Source organism: Balaenoptera musculus, chromosome 20 (assembly GCF_009873245.2).
Source record: "Balaenoptera musculus isolate JJ_BM4_2016_0621 chromosome 20, mBalMus1.pri.v3, whole genome shotgun sequence".
In the NCBI taxonomy this organism is placed as follows: Eukaryota; Metazoa; Chordata; class Mammalia; order Artiodactyla; family Balaenopteridae; genus Balaenoptera; species Balaenoptera musculus.
Genome location: NC_045804.1, coordinates 49,688,133 through 49,708,596, shown reverse-complemented (window position 1 = coordinate 49,708,596; position 20,464 = coordinate 49,688,133). Strand labels below are relative to the sequence as shown.

The following is a 20,464-nucleotide window of genomic DNA, read 5'->3' as shown; positions in this document are numbered from 1 at the left end:
TCAAAAGGATTTTGTGCATGGTTATAACATATATATACATATATATATAATACATATACATATATAATACATATACATATATACATATATAACATATATAAAGCTCTAACTAACCAGAGCGATAGTTAAAAGCTAGGTTTAGGAAGATACTTATGGTTCAGATGCCTTAAGTTGGTACTTAAATATGGAAATAAAACTAGAGTGTATTTAAAAAATTAAAAACCATTAGAAATCTTGGAAACAATAAATAAATTGAAATAAGGTAAGTAGATGGTTTAAATGGTAGACACAGATTTTAAAAATTAGAAAATGGTATTGAGGAATTCTCCCTCCCAGTGAGACAAAGAGAGAAATATCAAAGAGCAATTGACACAGAAGATGAGTTGAGTCTCCAACACACATCAAAAAGAATTCCAGGAGAAGAGAATGGAGGGAGTAGTAGAGAATATTTGAGGAGATAATAACTGAGATTTTTTTAAGCATTAAGAAACAGAAGTGAGTCCTCAACATAAATACTGAGCACCAAGTAGGGTAAATAATAGTAAATTCATACTTTGACACATCTTAAACTGTGGAACCTCAAGAATGAAAAGAAAATATTGAAAACTACCAGAGGGAAGTAATAATTATGCTGACAGGAGATACCACATAAGCAGAATAGATGCCTGGAGACAATGAAATAAGATCTTCAGAGTGCAGAGAAAAAGCAGTTGTCAACCTAAAATTTTATGTACAGCTAAATTATTTAAGAGGGAGAGCGAATAAGATATTTCAGGCATACAAAACCTGAGAGCATTTATCGCCCACATAAATCACCAGAAGAACTAGTAAAGATAACATTTACAAGAAAAGTAAACATAGAGGGAACATATAGGATATAAGAAACAGTACCAACCATAGAAACTAATAAATCTGACTATAAAAAACAAAACCAAGAAACTTCTGAGTTCATTTCAATTTTTTAAAAGAAGAAAATAAAACAAACGAGGCAATAATAACAAAATTGGAACTTATGGCAAACAGCATTGCAGGGATATAGAAGGGTATTTCACAATGAATGAAACAGTTTACAAAGAGAATGTAATAATCATGAACTTGTCTGTACCTAACAAAATAGCCGTGGCATGTCATAAAAATACAAAAGGTAATAGAATTACAAGAAGTTGATAACTGCACACATATGAGATGTTTAACATTATATCAATTGCTAGATCAAGCAGTAGGTAGATATAACAACTTTGAGCAACGGAATTTTAAAAAGTTTGATCCCCTAGGAATGATGCACCCAAGAAACTGAAAATATACATCCTTTTATATTCATAAGGAGCACTTAAAATATTGTGTATATCTCAAAGGAATACTCAACATATTTTAAAAGTCAAGCTACTACCATGTTTTGTTACCTATCGCAGAAAGATTCTAAGCAACAGTGTAAATGTTTTTTAAAGTTTGGAAACTAAGAATGCATTCTTGTTGCTCATGAGTTCAAGAGGAAATCATAATGAAGATTGCAAAATACTTAGAATACAATGAAGATACTTGTGGGATGCAGCTAAAACAGTACTTTGAAAATAAGCTTATAACTTTAAAAACATTTATTAAAATTAATTTCTTAAAAGACATGAGGAATTGAAACTAAATGATCTAAATAAATGTTCAACTCCAGAAGCTAGAAAAAAGAGTGAACCCAAAGGAAATAGAAGAAATAAAATAATAATAGAGGGCTTCCCTGGTGGCGCAGTGGTTGAGAATCTGCCTGCTAATGCAGGGGACACGGGTTCGAGCCCTGGTCCGGGAGGATCCCACATGCCGCGGAGCAACTAGGCCCGTGAGCCACAACTACTGAGCCTGCGCGTCTGGAGCCTGCGCTCCGCAACAAGAGAGGCCGCGATAATGAGAGGCCCGCGCACCGCGACGAAGAGTGGCCCCCACTTGCCACAACACACGAGAGAAAGCCCTCACACAGAAACAAAGACCCAACACAACCATAAATAAATAAATAAATACATTAAAAAAAAAAAAAGAAATCAATGAAATAGAAAGCAAAGTTAAGAGTTAAGCTCAATAAAATCAAAAGCACATGTTTTGGATGAAAACTCTAATTTGAAAAGATACAAGTGTTCATAGCACTATATTTTTAAAAATTAAAAAAATATTTTTAATTGAAATATAGTTGATTTACAGTGTTACAGATACCACATGGTGTTTGTCTTTCTGTATCTGACTTACTTCACTTAATATGATAACCCTATTTAAAATAGCTAAGACATGGAAACAACCCAAGTGCCCATTAACAGATGATTGGTTTAAGAAGATGTGATATATAGAGATACGCGCACACACACACACACACAATGGAATACTATTCAGTCATAAAAAAGAGTGAACTATTGCCATTTGCAGCCACATAGATGGACCTAGAGAATATCATACTAAGTGAAGTAGGTTAGAGAAAGACAAATATATGATATCACTTATATGTAGAATCTAAAAAATAATACAAACGAATCTATATACAAAATAGAAACAGATTCACAGACATAGAAAACACACTTAAGGTTACCAAAGGGGAAAGGGAGATGGGGAGGGATACATTAGGCATATGGGATTAACAGGTAACAAACTACTATACATAAAATAGATAAACAATAAGAATTTACTATATAAAACAGGGAACTGTATTCAATATCTTATAATAACCTATAATGGAAAATAATATTAAAAAATATGTAACTGAATCACTTTGCTGTATACCTGAGACTAACACACTATTGTAAATCAACTATACTTCAACTTAAAAAAAAAACACATCTTTTGGTTAAAAAAACTAATAAAACTAATAAAAAGGAGACACAATTACTGGTACAGTAGAGATGTGAAAACATAAGAGTACTGTGCATGTATGTCTATGCCAAAAAAAATTGTAAATTTAGATGAATAATTTTCTAGGAAATATGAGTTACCAGAATTACCTTAAATAGAAACTGAATAAACCATAACCATAAGAGAAATGGAATCAATAAACAGAATTCTTACTCACAAAAGGATGTCACAGGCATAAGTTTTATAGGCAGATTTTAAAAAATCTTCAAGGAAAATTTGTTCCTATCTTTTATATACTATGTTAGTAACAAGAAAAAACTAGAGAGCTATCCACTTCATTTTGTGGGATTAGTACAACGGAAGCAGTAATACTAGTGTACCAATAAACCAGTCTTGTTTATGACCATAGACTTTAAAATCCTAAATAAAATTGACTTCAGGGACTTCCCTGGTGGTCCAGTGGTTAAGACACTGTGCTTTCAATGCAGGGGGCGCGGGTTTGATCCCTGGTCAGGGAACTAAGATCCCACATGCCACACGGTACAGTAAAAAAATTTTTTTAAAAAAATTGATTTCAGCAGAGTATTAAAACATAGTATATACCATGACCATGTGTACTAGGAGCACAAGGATAGTTTAACATTGCAACATCTATTGATGTAACTCACTGCATTAACAAATGAAATGAGAAAAACCAGAAAGCACATTCAGTAAGTTAATACACTAGTAATATGAGTTCATACTAGTTCCTAGCAAATGAGGAATTGAGGGGCCTCTCTGTTTCTATTAGAAACTAATAGAATATATTATACTTCATGATAAAACAAGACAAGAAGGCCTATTGTCAGTACTTTAATTCATTTTAGTACTGTAGGTCCTCCTAGCCAATGCAATAAAATAAAAAGAAATAAGTTATAAAATTTGGGAAGTTAATGATAATTTTGTCTCTGTGGAGTCCATATGATTAACAACATAGAGGAACCAAGAGAATCCACACTATTAGAACTAAAGAGAGTCATCAGCATTGTTGGAATGAAGATCAATATAGAAGAATCAATAATGTTTCTCCATATCAGTAACAACTAGAGAAGTAAAAGAAGAAAAAGCAACCCTGAAGTAAATAAAAGACAAAAAGAAAAAAAAAATCATAATCCTTAGTCACTTGGGAATAAGTCTAAACAAAGGTGTGTAAAACTTTTATAGAGGAAAGTTATAAAACAGTGTTAAAGGACATAAAAGAAAGCCTGAATAAATGGAATGAGATACCATGTTCATAGGTGGAAAGACTCCGTGTTGTAAAGATGCTAACTCTCACTTCAATCTATAAGTTCAGAGCAATTCCAGTGAAAATCTAGTTTTTTCCCTTATGGATCTTCCAGACTGTCTTCAGATTTACAAGGAAGAACAGGCCCAAGAAGATGGTGACCCACTATAGGTAACTGCCAATTTATAGGAAATGCAAAGAAAAAAGGAACAAGTTCATCTATATTATAGGTATGTAGTTAGCAAATCCACACTGTGCGAAGTTCTACAAGACAACCTAGTTTCCTCAACAAATAAAGTACAAGGAGAAAAGAGATGGAGGGGGAAACCTATAGATTAATAGAGACTTAAGATATATATCAACTGGCTGTAGTATATGGACATTTTTGGATTCTGATTCAAAGAGCTGAACTGTTTTTAAAAAATTAGACAAGTGGAAATTTCAACACTGGTTTGATGATATTCAGGTATTGTTAAATTTGTTCAGGTGTGAAAATGGTCCTTATAAAGTGAAATAAGGCAGTCAGAAAAAGACAGTATGATTCCACTTATATGAGGTGTCTAGAAAAATTAAACTTAGAGAAAGAAAGTAGAATGTGGTTGCCAAGGGCTTAGAGGAGGGGGGAAATAAGGAGTTGCTGTTTAGTGGGTATAGTTTTAGTTTTGTAAGATGACAAGTTATGGAGATTGGTTGCACAACAAGGTGAATAACTTAACACCACTGAACTGTACACTTAAAAATGATTAAAATGGTAAATTTTATGTTATGTGTACTTTTTAAAAATGGTCTTTATCTTTTAGGATTACATACTGAAATATTTATGGGTAAATGATAGTTTGAGAGGTCCATTTCTAGAATGGTAATATGAGAAGCTCCACAGACCCACTGCCCAGCAAAACTTGGGAAAATTATTTTAAAGAACAACCATTTAAAGTCTCTAGAAGTAGTCCTAAGGCATACAGCAAATGAAATATTTTTCCAAGAAAATCTGTTAAATCTTGGTAAAAACAGAGTCTGGGACATTTGATCCATGAACCACTTCCTCCTCCTTCCCTCACAGCCTGGTGTGATGGAAACTGCACTCCAGGCAGGTGATGCTGGGAACACAGGTCTCCCTCTCTCCTGAGTTCACAGTTGAGGACCATAGAACTCCCCCCACCCCAGCCACTTGTTGTAGAGGATAAGTATCAGTTGAGTGTGGCCAAGAGATCTGGAGCTCTTTTCTTCCCTCTGGCCCCTACTCCTTAGGATGCAGGCTCTAACTTGGGTGCTGCATACTGAGAATATTGGGGCCCTGATAGCCTTTGCTCTAACTTGTTTGTTGGGTCGAGGTTCTATGCTGGGAGAAGCAAGCCAAGGAGATCAGAGGCTACCACTTCATTTCCCGCCACTCGGTGCCCTGTTCCTAAAGCAGATATATCACTCAGAGAGCACCAGCAAGTAAGTATAGAGTTTGACAGATGGATGTGGGTCAGGGAAAGAGATACTCAGAAGGGAGCCCTGCAAAAACTGTTGTCATCCCAGAGTGACTCTGCACATGTCCAAAGCTGTACCTTCTGAGGAGCAACATCAGAGGTTTCACACTACAGGAGTTGGAGGAAGTGGGAGAGAAGAAATAGACTTTACTAAAATCCAGTCAACCACCAAACAAACAGCAGACAACAGTAACAAGCTGGTAAGGGAGTGGGGCTGAACCAGTACTAGAGTTATTGCAGTGTATTACCAAAAATGTTTTCAAACAAAAAAAAATTAGGAGAAACTGTGGCCCATACAAAGGAAAAAAAGCATGCAGTCCGTGTGAGGGTGACCAGATGTCAGATTTAACAGACAGAGACTTCAAGGAAGTCATAAGTACATTTTATTTTTTAAATTTTATTTATTTATTTATTTTTGGCTGTGTTGGGTCTTCGTTTCTGTGCATGGGCTTTCTCTAGTTGCGGGGAGCGGGGGCCACTGTTCATCGCGGTGCGCGGGCCTCTCACTGTCGCGGCCTCTCTTGTTGTGGAGCACAAGCTCCAGACGCCCAGTCTCAGTAGTTGTGGCTCACGGGCCCAGTTGCTCCGCGGCATGTGGGATCTTCCCAGACCAGGGCTCGAACCCGTGTCCCCTGCATTGGCAGGCAGATTCGCAACCACTGTGCCACCAGGGAAGCCCCCATAAGTACATTTAAAGAGCTGAAGAAAACTATGCTTAAAGAAGTAAAGTGTGACAGTGTTTTCATCAAATAGAGAATATCAATAAGGAGAAATTGTAACAAAGAACCCAGTGGAAATTCTGGGGTTGAAAATTATAATAACTAAAATGAAAAATTCACTATAGGAGCTCAACAGTAGATTTGAACTGGCAGAAGAAAGAATTTATTAACTTAAAGATAGGTCAGTTAAGATTATCCAGTCTGAAGTACAGAAAGAAAAGAGAAAAATGAAGAGCCTCGTAGAAATGTGGGACATCATTAAATATGTCAGTAAACACGTAATGGGAGTGCTAGAAAGAGAAAAGAGACGAAAAGAAAAAATAATTGAAGAGGAAATGGATGAAAAATTTCCAAATTTGATGAAAAGCAGTAAACTGCACATCTAAGAAGCTCATTGAACTCCAAGTAGGATAGAGATGTGCAAAGAGAGCCACACAGAGACACATCATAAGATTAACAGCTGACTTCTCATTAGAAACAATGGAAGCAAGAAGGCAGTAGGATTACATTTAAAATGCTCAAAGGGGGGGAAAAAAAACTGTTAACCAAGAAGCCTATATATAGCAAAAGCATCTTTCTAACATGAAGATGAAATAAAGATATTCTCAGATTAAAAAAAAAAAACAGAATTTTTTTCTTAGCAGACTGCCTTATAAAAAATACTAAAGGAAGTTCTTCAGTTGAAAGCAAGTAATTATAGACAGTAATTTGAATTCACATGAGAAAAACAGAGTCCCCAGTAAAGGTAATTGTGTATTTTTTATATGTATGTGTGTGTGTGTATATGTGTGTGTGTGTGTGTGTGTGTGTATATATATATATACATATATGCATAAAATACATATGTACATATATTTATATTTGCTTTATTGAGCCCATAGCATATGGAAATATAATATATTTGCCAATATCAGCACAAAGGAGTTGGATGGGAGGAAAGCTATATTGGACTAAGGAAATGACACCAGATAGTAATTCCAACCCACAAGATCAAGTGAAGAAAGCCAGAAATGGTATATAAGAAGGGCGATACAACAGATGGTATAAATATATACTTGGTCTCCTTTCTTTTCTCAGATTTTTAAAGACAATTATATGAAGCAATAAGCATAGCAGTGTATCACTGGGTGTATAACATATGTAGGTGGCAGTGTATATAACAGTAATAGCATAGACATGGAAAAAGGGAAGAGAGCTATAGAGGAGTAACATTTCTATGTTTCATGGGTATTAGGGTTATACAAATCTGAAGTAGATTCTGTTAATATGTATATGGTAATAGGACTTCCCTGGTGGTCCAGTGGGTAAGACTGTGCTTCCAATGCAGGGGGTCCGGGTTCGATCCCTGGTCGGGGAACTAGATCCCGCATGCATGCTGCAGCTGAGAGTTTGCATGCCGCCACTAAGAGGTCCGCATGCTGCAACTAAAGAAAAGATCTTGCATGCCACAACGAAGATCCAGCGTGCTGCAACTAAGACCTGGCGCAGCCTAAATAAATAAATAAATATTAAAAAATAAAATAGATGTACATGGTAAGCCCTAGAGCAACCACTAAAGAAATAACACAAGAAAATATAATGAAACGATTTTGAAAGGAATTAATATGTTACATTAGAAATTATTCACTTAAGTCAAAAGAAAGCAGTGAAAGAAGAACAGGAGCAAAAGGACATAAGATACAGTAAACAGAAGTTGCAAACTTAAATCCAACAATATTGTGATATTAATAGTATTAAATGTGAATGGATTAAAGAATCCAAACAAAAGGCAGAGAGTTTCAGAGTGGTTAATAAAACAAGATCCAACTATATGCTGTCTAGTTGATACATTTTAGATTCAAAGATACAAATAGAGTGAAAGTGAAAGGCTGAAAAAAATGTATTTTGCCTACAGCAACAATAAGAAAGCTGGAAAGGCCATACTAATATCAGGCAAAATAGATTTTAAACCAAAAAATGGTAGTAAAGAATGACATTTCATAGTGACAAAAGGACCGATCCATCAGGAAGACAAAATAGTTGCATACACATCTAACTACAGAGTCCCACAATACAGGAAGCAAACTGACAGAAATGAAGGGAGAAATACACAGTTTGACAATAAGAGTTGTATTTTTCAGTATTCCACTTTCATTAATGAGTAGAACAATAAGGAGAAGCTCAACAAGGAAGTAGAAGATTTGAGTATAAAAGGATTGATAATACAGTGTTTGTTCTCTGACCACAATGGAATGAAATTTGGGAAACTCAGAAATATGTGGAAATTAGGTAATACACTCCTGAGTAGTCAATAGCTGGAAGAGAAGTCACAAAGAAAATTAGAAAATGCTTTGAGATAAATGGAATTTTAGACATACCATTCCAATCCTTATGAGATGCAGCTACATCAGCCCTTAGACATATGTAACTATAAATGCCTGTATTAAAAATGAAATATTTCAAATCACTAATCTTTTACCTTAAGACACTGGAAAAGGTGTTAATGAAACCTGCAGCAAGTAGAAGGAAGGAATTAATAAGATTAAAGTAAAAAATCAGTGAAATACAGAATAGAAAAAGTGATGAAAATCAATGAAACTGATAGTGCTTTCTTTGGAAAGACCAACAAATTGACAAATCTTTAGCTAGATTGACCAAGAAATGAGTACAGGGCCATTACTACTGACCTTACAGAAATTAAAAAGAAGTGTAAGGGAATACTGTGAATGAGGAAGTGGACAAATTCCTAGAAAGATACAAACACCAAAACTGACTAAAGAAGTAGAAAATCTGAATTAGACCCATAGCAAATAAAGAGATTGAATTTGTAATTAAAAAACTACCCACAAAATATGAAAAGAAAAGCCTAGGTTCAGATGGCTTAAGTAGTGAATTTTACCATATGTTCAAAGAATTAACACTAATTCTTCTCAAACTCTCCTAAAAAGTAGACAGGAGGATGCACTTCCATACTCATTTTATGAAGCTAGTATTATTACCCTATATCAAAACAACATGGACATCACAAGCAAAAAACAAAACCAAAAAATCACCAATATACCTTATGAATATAGATGCAAAAATCCTCAGCAAAATACTAGCAAGAAATTCAGCAACACATAAGAAGAATGACATACCATGACTAAATTGGATTTATCCTAACAATGCAAGGTTGGTTCAACACCTGAAAAATCAGTTAATGTAACGCACCACATTAATAGGATGAAAAGCAAAAACTTATGATCTTCTCTAAAGACACAGAAAAGGCATTTGACAAAATTCAACACCCTTTTATGATAAAAACACTAACCAAACTAGGAACAGAAGGAAACTTCAACCTGATAAAGGGCATCTACAAAAAGCCCGAAGCTAATGTTATCACACTTAATGGTTAGACTGAATGCTTTCTCCGTAAGATTGGAACAAGACAGTGATGTCCACTTTCACCACTTCTATTCATCCAGAGCAATTAGGCCAAAAGGAAACGGAGTGGGGGGGGGATTAAAAGGAATCCAGATTGGAAGGGAGAAGTAAAACTATTTCTATTCTTAGATAACCTCTTATATAGAAAATCATAGGGAATCCACTAAAAAAACGTTTGTAGTAATATATGAATTCAGCAGGGTTGCAGGATGCAAGATGAATATACAAAAACCAGTTGTATTTCCATACACTTGGAATGAGTAATCTGATAATGAAATTAAGGAAACAATTTCAGTTACAGTAGCATCAAAAATGAATAATAGGACTTCCCTGGCAGTCTAGTGGTTAAGAGTCCACGCTTCCACTGCACCACTGCAGGGGGCACAGGTTCAATCCCTGGTCTGGGAGGATCCCACATGCTGCGTGGTGTGGCCAAAAAATAATAATAATAATAATAATAATAAAGAAATTTAACAAAATAAGTGCACTTATTGTACACTTATACTCTGGGAAGTTCAAAAACACTGGTGAAAAAAAACTTAGAGGTCTAAATAACTGGGAAGACATCCCATGTTCATACATCAAAAGATATAGCATTAACAATACTCCCCTGATATACAGATTTAATGCAGTGTCTTTCAGTATCTCAGTTGCTTTCTTTGTAGAAATTGACAATTTGACCCTAAAATTTGTGTGAAAATGCTAGGGATTCAGAACAACCAAATATTCTTGGAAAACAAAGTTGGAGGAATCACAAAACTTACTACAAAGCAACAGTAATCAAGATAGTGTGTGGTTCTGGTATAAGGATAGGAGTAATTCAGTGGAATAGAATTGTGAATCCAGAAATATATATGAAAAATTGATTTCCTGCAAGGTGCCAAAACAATTTAGCAGGGCAGGGATCATCTTTTCAATGAAGTGTATTGAGACATCTGGATGTCTACATGCTATAGAATGACATTGGATCCCTGGCATCTACAAAAGTGTCAAGGACCTAGGTTTAAAAAGTAAGCTATAAAACTCTTAGGAGAAAATGTAGGGGTAAATCTTTGTGACTTTGGATTCAGCAGTGATTTCTTAGGTACGACACTACAAGCAGAAACAATGAAAAATTAGATAAGTTGGACTTTGTGAAAAATTTAAAAATTTTGTGCTCCCAAGTACACTATCCAAAAAGTGAAAAGACAATCCGCCAAATGGGAAAAAAGTTTGCAAATATTTTATCAGATAAGGGACTTTTATCTAGCTTATATAAAGAACTATTACAATTCAGTAATAAAAAGACAGCCCAATTAAAAATGGTGAACAGTTCTGAATAGACATTTATCCAGAGAAGATACATAAATGGTCAGTAAGCACATGTTAAGATGCTCAATGTCATTATCTACCAGGGAAGCATAAAATTACAATGAGATGCCACTTCACACCCATTAGGATGGCTATATCCAAAAGTCAATTAATAACAAGAGTTGGCAAAGATGTGGAAAATCAAAACCCTCATACATTGCTGACAGGAATGTTAAATGGTCTAGTAACTTTGTAAAACAGCCTTTCAGTTCCTCAAATGGTTAATCATAGAGTTACCATTTGACCCAGCAGTTCCACTTCTAAGTATATACAAGAGAAAAGAAAACACGTCCATACATAAACTTCTATGTGAATTTTCATAGCAGCATTATTCATAGTAGTCAAAAAGGGACGAACAACCAAATATCCGTCAACTGATACATGAATAAACGAATTGTTTTTGTTATTCCTCCATAAAAAGGAATGAAATACTGATAGTACAACATAGATGAACCTTGAAAGAACTATGGTAAGTGACAAAAGCCAGTCACAAAGTATGTATGATTCCATTTATATGAAATGTCCAGAATAGGTGATAGGGATAGAAAGTAGATTAGTGGTTGCCTAAGACTGCCGGGTTAGAGGGTTGGGGGGTGATAAAAGGTATTGGATTTCTTTCTGGGGTGATTAAAATGTTCCAAAGTTGATTGTGGTGATGGTTGCACCAGTCTGTGAATACGTTAAAACAATGAGCAATCACTACACACCTATTAAAATGGCTCAAATCTAAAACACCAAAAGCTGCTGATGATGTGGAGCAAGAGGAACTTTCATTCATTGCTGGTGGGAATGCAAAATGGTACAGCCACTTTGGAAGGCAGTTTGGCAGTTTCTTACAAAAGTAAATATACCTTAGCATATGATTCAGCAATTTTGATCCTTGGTATTTACCTGAATGAATTGAAAATGTATGTCCATGCAAAAACCTGCACATGGATGTTTATAGCAACTTTATTCATAATTGCCAAAACTTGGAAACAACCAAGATGTCCTTCAGTAGATGAGCAGGTGAACTGTGGTACAGTGGAATATTATTCAGTGTGAAAAGGAAATGAGCTCTCAAGTCATGAAAAGTCATAGAGGAAACAGATGTGTATTATGAAGTGAAAGAAGCCAATCTGAAAAGACAGTGTACTGTGTGATTCTAACTGTATGACTTTCTGGAAAAGGCGAAACTATCGAGACAGTGAAAAAGCTAAGTGGTTGCCAGGGGTTAGGAGGATAGGAGGAATGACTAAGCAAAGCAGAGAGGATTTTTAGGGCAGTGAAACTTCTCTGCGTAAGAGTGGTGGACACATACTATACGTTATCCTGATGTAAACTGGACTGCGACTAGTAAGGATGTGTCACTGTCCAGAGAATGTGACAGAGGTACTGCTGTGGTGGGGGATGTCAACAGTAGAGGAGGTTGTGCGTGGGGAGGCAGGGAGTTTATGGGAACTCTGTACTTTCTGCTCAGTTTTGCTGTGAACCCAACATTGCTCAAAAAATAAGGTTTATTAATTTAAAAAAATGTCTGGGACTTATCTCAAAACAATAAGTTGTAGAATGCAAACTGGTGGATGGGACAAGATTGCCTGTGGGTGTATGGTTGCTTTATCTGAGTGATTGGTGCATGAGGCTTATAATAATTTTTGATATCTGGGAAGCCAAGTCCCCCCATTTTATTCAAAACTATCATGGGCTTTTAAAATTATTTACTATGGAAAATTTTAAACATACACAAGATTATGCTAAATATTATAAATAATGCTATACTAGTCTAGACAATATAGTATTGGCATGAGAATAGACAAATAGACCATATTTATAGCGTAGAGGTTTCATAATCAGATCCTCATATATGTGGAAATTTAATATATGACATAGATGGAATTATAAAAATGGGAAGACTGGGGCAAGAGTTTAGAACAAGGGGAACATCTGTATAGAAACAGTGGATTCCTAGCTCACACCTGAATGCCCATGAACCATAATAGCTGATCTGTTGGTACTCTGGTACTGCAATTAACGAATGAGGTAGTGGCATGTGTTAGCAATCTCAAAAACTGATGGATGTGAGGCAATTGCAGAAGAATACTATGCTACGAGAGCCTTAAGGTTTAAAAACCTGTAACATAAAGGTGTAAAATATGCATGGTAATGATAACTCCAAATTCCTGATAGTTGTTACTCTGAAGAAAGTAGTGTATTTGTAATGTTTTATTTCTTAAGGTTAAAAAGAAATTGAAGCTGATGTAGCAATAATATTAAAAATTATTAAGCCAGGTGATAGGTAATAGGTGTCCATTACAGAATTCTTTATATTTGTTTCTGTGAAATATTTTATAAAGTATTGGTATCACCAAATGAAGTGTCTTGTTTGGATCCTAATTCAAACAAATCTTCAAGAAGACATTTTTGTGGCAATTGGGGAAATTTCACTAAGATTGAGTACTAGAGTATATCAAACAATTATTAGTTAGGTGTGACAGTGGCACTGTGTATATGTAAGAAAATATCCATGTTTATGTAGTGCATTAGATGCTGTAATACAGTTTCTGGGACTTTTATTTTTTATTTTTATTTTTTTTTTAATACATGGGACTTACTTTTAAAAAAGAATAGTTGAAATAAATGGCAAAATCATTATAATTGGTGATAAGTATGTGGAAGATTGTTGTAATATAATACTCTCAACTTTTGAGTTTGAAAATCTTGATAATTACATATGCAAAAACAAAAAATAATTGTTCTTTAATAGTAATTTGTACTATTGGCTACCATGTTTGAAATGCTTTGTTACAAAAATTTTTTTAAGTTCTGTTTGTTTCCTGGTTTAAATATACACATATACATATATTTAACATATATACTATATATCATGTATAATAAATAATGTATATTATGTCTTATCTAAATATTTATAAAGTGAGTCAGGAATAAAATTTGATCCACTCTTCCTCCAGGATCTCTATACTGCTTTTAACTATGAGGAAACATGCCAAAATTAGTATTTAGCTTTATTGTTTATTTGCAGTTTTTCTTTTCATAGTGACAATGTGGTAGTGAACAGCTCTGGGTGATTTCCAAGAAGTCAAAAGTAGCAGGGATAATTAGCATGGGGAGGTGTTAAGTATGTAAACTTGAGCCTTGACAGAATTGTATTAATTTCTCAGAAATTAATAAAGTATTCCAGAAATAATGCTTTTTCTTTTATTTCACATTTTATGAAATAGCACTTAGAATATAGAGCTGATACACACACCCACTTCTTTTGTGGTTTCACGTGTTTATGTCTTTACTCAGTTTCTGGGTCATTCCCAGTCACACAACTATCACGATTTCTTAGATAGCCATCTTGCCTTCAGGATACTTTTGATAGTTACTTTCTGCAACTAATGCTTATAACTGTCTGGCTAGTGTTTCAAAATATTTTAATAGTGTTGACAAAATGATGGGAAACTGACATTGAGAGAGTAAAGATTTCTTAAATGGCTTCACTTAAAATTAGTATGACTAGGTTTTTTCCTGTTATTTGAACTACCAAATTGTTAATTCCTGTGATTGTTTGATAATGATGAATATCTTTACAACTTTTAAAAGTTCTTTGATTGATACTATCTATTTGACTTTTTTCAAGTACTTAGAAGTTTATACAGAAAAGTGTTGCCATTATTCTGGCTTGATGGCCTTGTGACTCTGTTAAAGTTACACAGCTGGTTAGTAGTAGCGTTAGAACTTAAATCAAATTGTTTTCATGGCTGGTCGAGGTAGTATTGTGCTCCGTAAAGGAAATTGATGACTTTGCAAAGATGAACAGTTCTTCTGCATAAATGTTTTTTAAAAAGGAAGTTGAGACAAACAACAGCAGACTGGGAACAGTTTTGCAAGATAAAATAGTATTAATATCCAGTATGTATAAAATATTCTCCCAAATTAGGGGAAAAACAATTCATCGGAAATCCCAGGTAAAAGATATCACCAAAGAGGAAATACTGGTCGCTAATAAATGTATGAAAAGATACTCAACCTCTCTATTAATAGGGAAATATAGGTTTAAAAACTCACCATTTTCTACCCATGATGTTGGCAAGGACTTAAAAAAATGGAAAATAGTGACTGTTGGTAAGGGTGTGAGAAAACAGACACACCCCTATATACTGTTGGTAGGTTCATCTTTTTTGGAAGTCAATTTGGCCAGATATCCTACTTAGGCTTAAATCATGTAGTAGGCACATCAGATCAATTTAATATTTAAGAGATGGTAAAGGGGTGCCGAGAAATTAATCCCAACTTTAAAAAAGCTTAGACCTGGTTATCTGCCATGTACTCTGGCTTTCTTTCCTCTTTTATTAACCATTTCTTGAATTGTGTTTCAATAACTTGTTTTATCATTAAAACAACTTTCTGAGGTGGGTATTTTTATTCTAATTTTGTAGATGTGGAAACTGAGGCCAGAGAGGTTAAATAAGTTAGCCAGTGGGTGAAAGAGCCTAAATATAGTTCTAAAACTATATGGCCTTAATCACTCTTTGGTTAGATAGTTAATAATTGATTCGTGATACCCAGCATACCTTAAATCTTACCTTTATTTAAAATGATTTCATTTTCTAAGTTAACATTTAAAAATGTAATGCTTAATTTCTTCATTAGAATGTCAGCCTGATAAAGGTGAACTTTTCATTAATGGAAAGTCTTTTACTTTTTTTCCTAGAGGATCTGAAGAGGCAAAATGCAGTTTTACAAGCTGCACAAGATGATTTGGGACATCTTCGGACACAGCTGTGGGAAGCCCAAGCAGAGATGGAAAATATCAAGGCCATTGCCACGGTGTCTGAGAATACCAAGCAAGAAGCTATAGATGAAGTGAAAAGACAGTGGAGAGAAGAAGTTGCTTCACTTCAGGCTGTTATGAAAGGTAAAGATAAAGACATCTATTTTATGATTTTGTAAGATAACTGATTCTGATGATTGAGAACATTTTCAGGTCTTAAAATATATCCTGAGTTTCATTTATGTTTCATTTGTGGCTTTATGTATTACCATCTTCAAGATGTACTGTCATATTCAAAATAAAAGGGAAGCCAGTGGGTATATCATCTGTATCTTTAACAAATTTAATAATGGAGAATTATTGATGAGAGTGTTCCAGAGATACTGCATGAAATGAAAACTATAGTTCATTATAAGGTTTAAAGCAGGGCTTCAAAATGGATTTTCTTATAGGAGAGGCAGGCCACTAATGTTAATGAATGAAGCTGTGTGTGGGCACAGGAAGTGTGCTGAACTGGAAAGACCTCCCATGCAAAGAGTAAAGTTACTATTTACACTTATTAGTTCCAGCTAATTATTGCCCATCCAGGCCAGTGTTGCCATAATTTTACATTTTAAAGAAAAATTTGGATTTTTATGTGAAATCTTCACTCAGTCTATGAGGTAGAGTGGCCTGTGGGTTAGAATAGGCTTTATGAGCTACCAGCTGGTGACCCTTGGTCCAAAGGAAGAGTAGTAGTTTAGTCTCTATCAACTTTTAGCACTAGTGCTTATTAATTCCTGCATTTCTGAGAAAATGATAATGAAATAAGCTGCCCCCTGAATCTTTGGGTTCCCAGAATTAGTTTTGTTAATAATATAAATGTGAAATAGTGATGACTCTTTTTCCCGTCTTCGCAGTTATGTGTCACTTTTGCCTTAGTACTCTGTGAGAAGGCAGGTAAGACTAGCACTGTTTTCTGAGTTTGTGGCTGTCACCTAGGGATTACTCTAAGCCTCATGTTACATTCCTGACCATAACAGCTTACCCAAGTAAGAGTTCGTTTTTTTCACATGAGAAATCCAGAGGTAGGTAACCTAGGGCTGGGTACAGTGGTTCCTGATGTCATTAGTGTCCTAGGCTCCTTCAGCTTTTCTTTTCCTTCACCCTTAGCATGTGGTTTTCAACTTCATTTTGCCTTGTGGCTGAAAAAAATGACTGCTCCTCCTCCAGTCCGCCTCAGTAAAGCAAAAACTTTCTAGAAATCTCCAGCATATTTCCCCCTGCACCCCCCCCATACAATTTATAGAGGTTTCTGATTACACATAACTACCAAGGCATCTAGAAACTCTAGTTTTAAAATTGGGCCGTTGACTTCCTAAACAAAATTGGGGTTTTGTTAGTAAGAAAGAAGAGTGGAAATTAATGGACAACCAGCAGTGTTTATCACATGTTTTAAGATTGTATTAAAGATAAAGTCATTTTATAAAGACTTTATAGAATTTGTCTCAAGTTAGAATCTTGGGTTATAGTAAAAACATTCTGAAAATACATCCCTTTTCTCACCCTTTCAGGTATATAGTTGTACTGGGGTGACACGTTATATTTGTCTTAGGAGTCATAGTGTTGTATCTAAGAACATAGGGTTTAGAGTTGGCCTTAGGTTTGAATTCTAGCTCTGTTTCTTTCTGGTTATGAAATATTGGCCAGAGTATTTAACCTCTCCTAAGCTTTCCTCATCTGTAAAATAATATATGGCACAGGTTTATTGTGAAGATTAGAGATGATTTAAAGTCCTTAGCAAAATTTCTACATGTAGTAAGAACTAGAAATGTTAGTTTAGTGCTTTTGTTTTTATTTTTAGTGAATTAAAAGATTTCCAGAAACTAGGCTTAAATTATTTATATAACTACTTTTAAAATTTTAGTGTGCCAGGACATTTTTTCCAGAATGCTTAGAAATATTTGGTGATGTTTTGTAGAAACAGTTCGTGACTATGAGCATCAGTTCCACCTTAGGCTGGAGCAGGAGCGAACACAGTGGGCACAGTATCGAGAATCCGCAGAGAGGGAAATAGCTGATTTAAGGAGAAGGCTGTCTGAAGGTCAAGAGGAGGAAAATTTAGAAAATGAAATGAAAAAGGTATGAAGGAATGTATTCATCTGTAGAAATATTTGAATCCAAATATTTTTGTTGTAATGCTTTAACTAATATTATTATGGTAATAGAAGTTGTACTTTTTTGTTTTCTGTTAGAGAAATTATTTGGACACAGACTTAAATATAGTACTAAATAATTTGATGACCTTCTCCTAGATATATGTGTGGCTAAGTCCCTCATCTTCAAATCTTTGACCCATTGCCTCTACCTCATGAGGCCTATCCTGACCACCCCATTTAACATTGCAACCTGCCCACCTCCCTCCCCCACCTACCACAACTTGCTCTTATCCTGTTCTAATTTTTCTTTTTCCATAACATTTATTTCCTTACAATGTACATAGAGTTCACCTATTTGTTATGTTTATTACTGTTTGCTGCCTTTTCCTCCTCACTAGAATGCAAGCTTCACGAGGGCAGAAGTCTTGTTTGTTGTGTATCCTAAATGCTTAGAGTAGCGTCTCACGCATAGGTGCTTAGTAAATATTTGTTGAATGAGTGTTGTTGCTTGGTGTTTGTGTCTAAACCGAAGCCTGAGAACAGATTTTAGTTTTCCTTCTTTCTCAGTATACCTTGGTTCCTGTGTGACGAATGTACTGCACATTATGCTTGAACATTTTACCGTAAGATGCCTGAACATAGAACAGCTAAATATAAGGTGAAATATTTTATCATTGAGAAAATTTAAAAAGCTTTTTGGCCAGTTTGATTATGTAAGCTTTTAGTTTATTTTTTTATTTTAGTTTTAAAAATTGTTATTGGAGTATAGTTGATTTACAATGTTGTGTTAGTTTTAGGTGTACAGCAAAGTGAATCAGTTATACGTATACACATATCCACTCTTTTTTTTTTCTTTTTTAAGATTCTTTCCCCACGTAGGCCATTACAGAAACTTTTAATTTATTAATTTATATGCATACATATATTTGAAATCACATATAAAATAATAATTAGAATTTTATTTTTCTTTTCAGTTGAATTAATCATAATCTTGGTTCATACAAGGACTACTTTTATATATTTAGAAGTTTATTTAATTTTTTTTTTATAGTGTAAAAATCATATGAGAACTCAACACCCAAAACAAAAGCTTGAACCTTGAGGAATAGTTATTTACATTGTCTTATTTCAGGAAAAGATTGTAATTCAGCTTCTTCATGAGGATCTGACAATGTCTTCATGAGGATCTGACAATGTCTTCATGATCACTAGTCACTTAGTCATCTACCATAGTTAGCCAAAGTAGGTAGCCTTCAATTCTGTCAGGTCTTTTCAGAGTAAATCATAGTTGATGCTATCATTAGACATTTTATTCAGAGCCACAGTACCATTCACATGAGGATAGTTTTTTTTTTTTCATTCTTATATATTCATAGTCGTAATTTCTGCAGTCTGCCACTTTTTATCCTTTTTAAAATTTATTTTATTTTTTAAAGTTAACTTTATATTTTAGAACAGTTTTTGATTTACAGAAAAATTGTGAAGATACTACAGATTTCCCATATACTCCACTCCCAGTTTCCCCTATTAACGTCTTAATGTTAGTATGGTACATTTATCACAATTAATAAGTCAGTATTGATTATTGTTAACTAAAGTACTTTCTTTGTATTCAGATTTCATTAGTTTTTACCCAAGTCCTTTTTTCTGTTCCATAGTCCCATCCAGAATACCACATTACATTTAGTCATGTCTCTTAGGCTTCTCTTGGCTGTGATAGTGTCTCAGCTTTTCCTTGTTTTTAATGACCTTTCTGTTATTTAAAAAAGTCATCTTTAAAAGTTTTGTTATTATGATATGCATCACTTGGAATTGTGAGGTCATTGTTGCATTAGTAAATAACTCAATCTGTATTAAATTCTTTGCCTCTTCTCTCCTTTTTTTCCCTGATGATTTTAATCAGCAGACCTCTATAAGCGTCCCAAATTAGCCTTGGCTGAAGATATTTTAAGCTCACATGTCTTTTCCAAACAGGACTTAGTTGAAAATAAAATAAATGATGAAATGACTTTGCAAGCACTGGAAAACAAAGTGCGTCCCTCTTTTCTGAGAGATAGCATTTTTTTTTTTTTAAATCTCCACTCACATTTTGGCGTAGAAAATATTTTCCCTATCATGAACACTTTAGGATAAGCTTGGACTGTTTTAAATTCAGTGAATAAGATTAATTTTCATTTTCACTAGAAGGAAAAAAGCTAACTTTTTGAGTCTGCCTTTGTTTCTGTGTGAATATACGTGTGTGTATATAAAATAAAATTAAGTTTCTTACCAACTTGCTAGTTTATGGATGTTGTTTCTTTTTAATCCATGTTTTTGAGAATGAAGGATGGAAAGCAGCATGGTTTTAAGGGTTATTTTTTGGGTTTGTTTCATGTAGATATCAAAAGTAAAATGATAAATACCCTGTTTAAATAATTAGATGGAAGCTCTTTTATAGAAACATAATTTTCTAATATTTTAGGAAATGTTCTATTTTTTATGTTAAAAAGTTAATTAGTCCTTTCAGTATTTGTAAGAGATTATGGTTTCATTAATTT

At 34.4% G+C, this 20,464-nt stretch overlaps 1 protein-coding gene across 2 annotated transcripts in view; it reads left to right on the top strand.

Moving 5' to 3' along the window:
* Positions 1–20,464, top strand: part of RABEP1 (rabaptin, RAB GTPase binding effector protein 1) — a 104,303-nt gene that overhangs the window by 41,200 nt on the left and 42,639 nt on the right. For both annotated transcript variants that reach the window (XM_036836948.1, XM_036836949.1), the window contains 2 exons: positions 15,730–15,933; positions 17,750–17,910. In XM_036836948.1, coding sequence (XP_036692843.1) covers positions 15,730–15,933; positions 17,750–17,910 — 365 coding nt within the window. The remainder of the gene's footprint in view (positions 1–15,729; positions 15,934–17,749; positions 17,911–20,464) is intronic.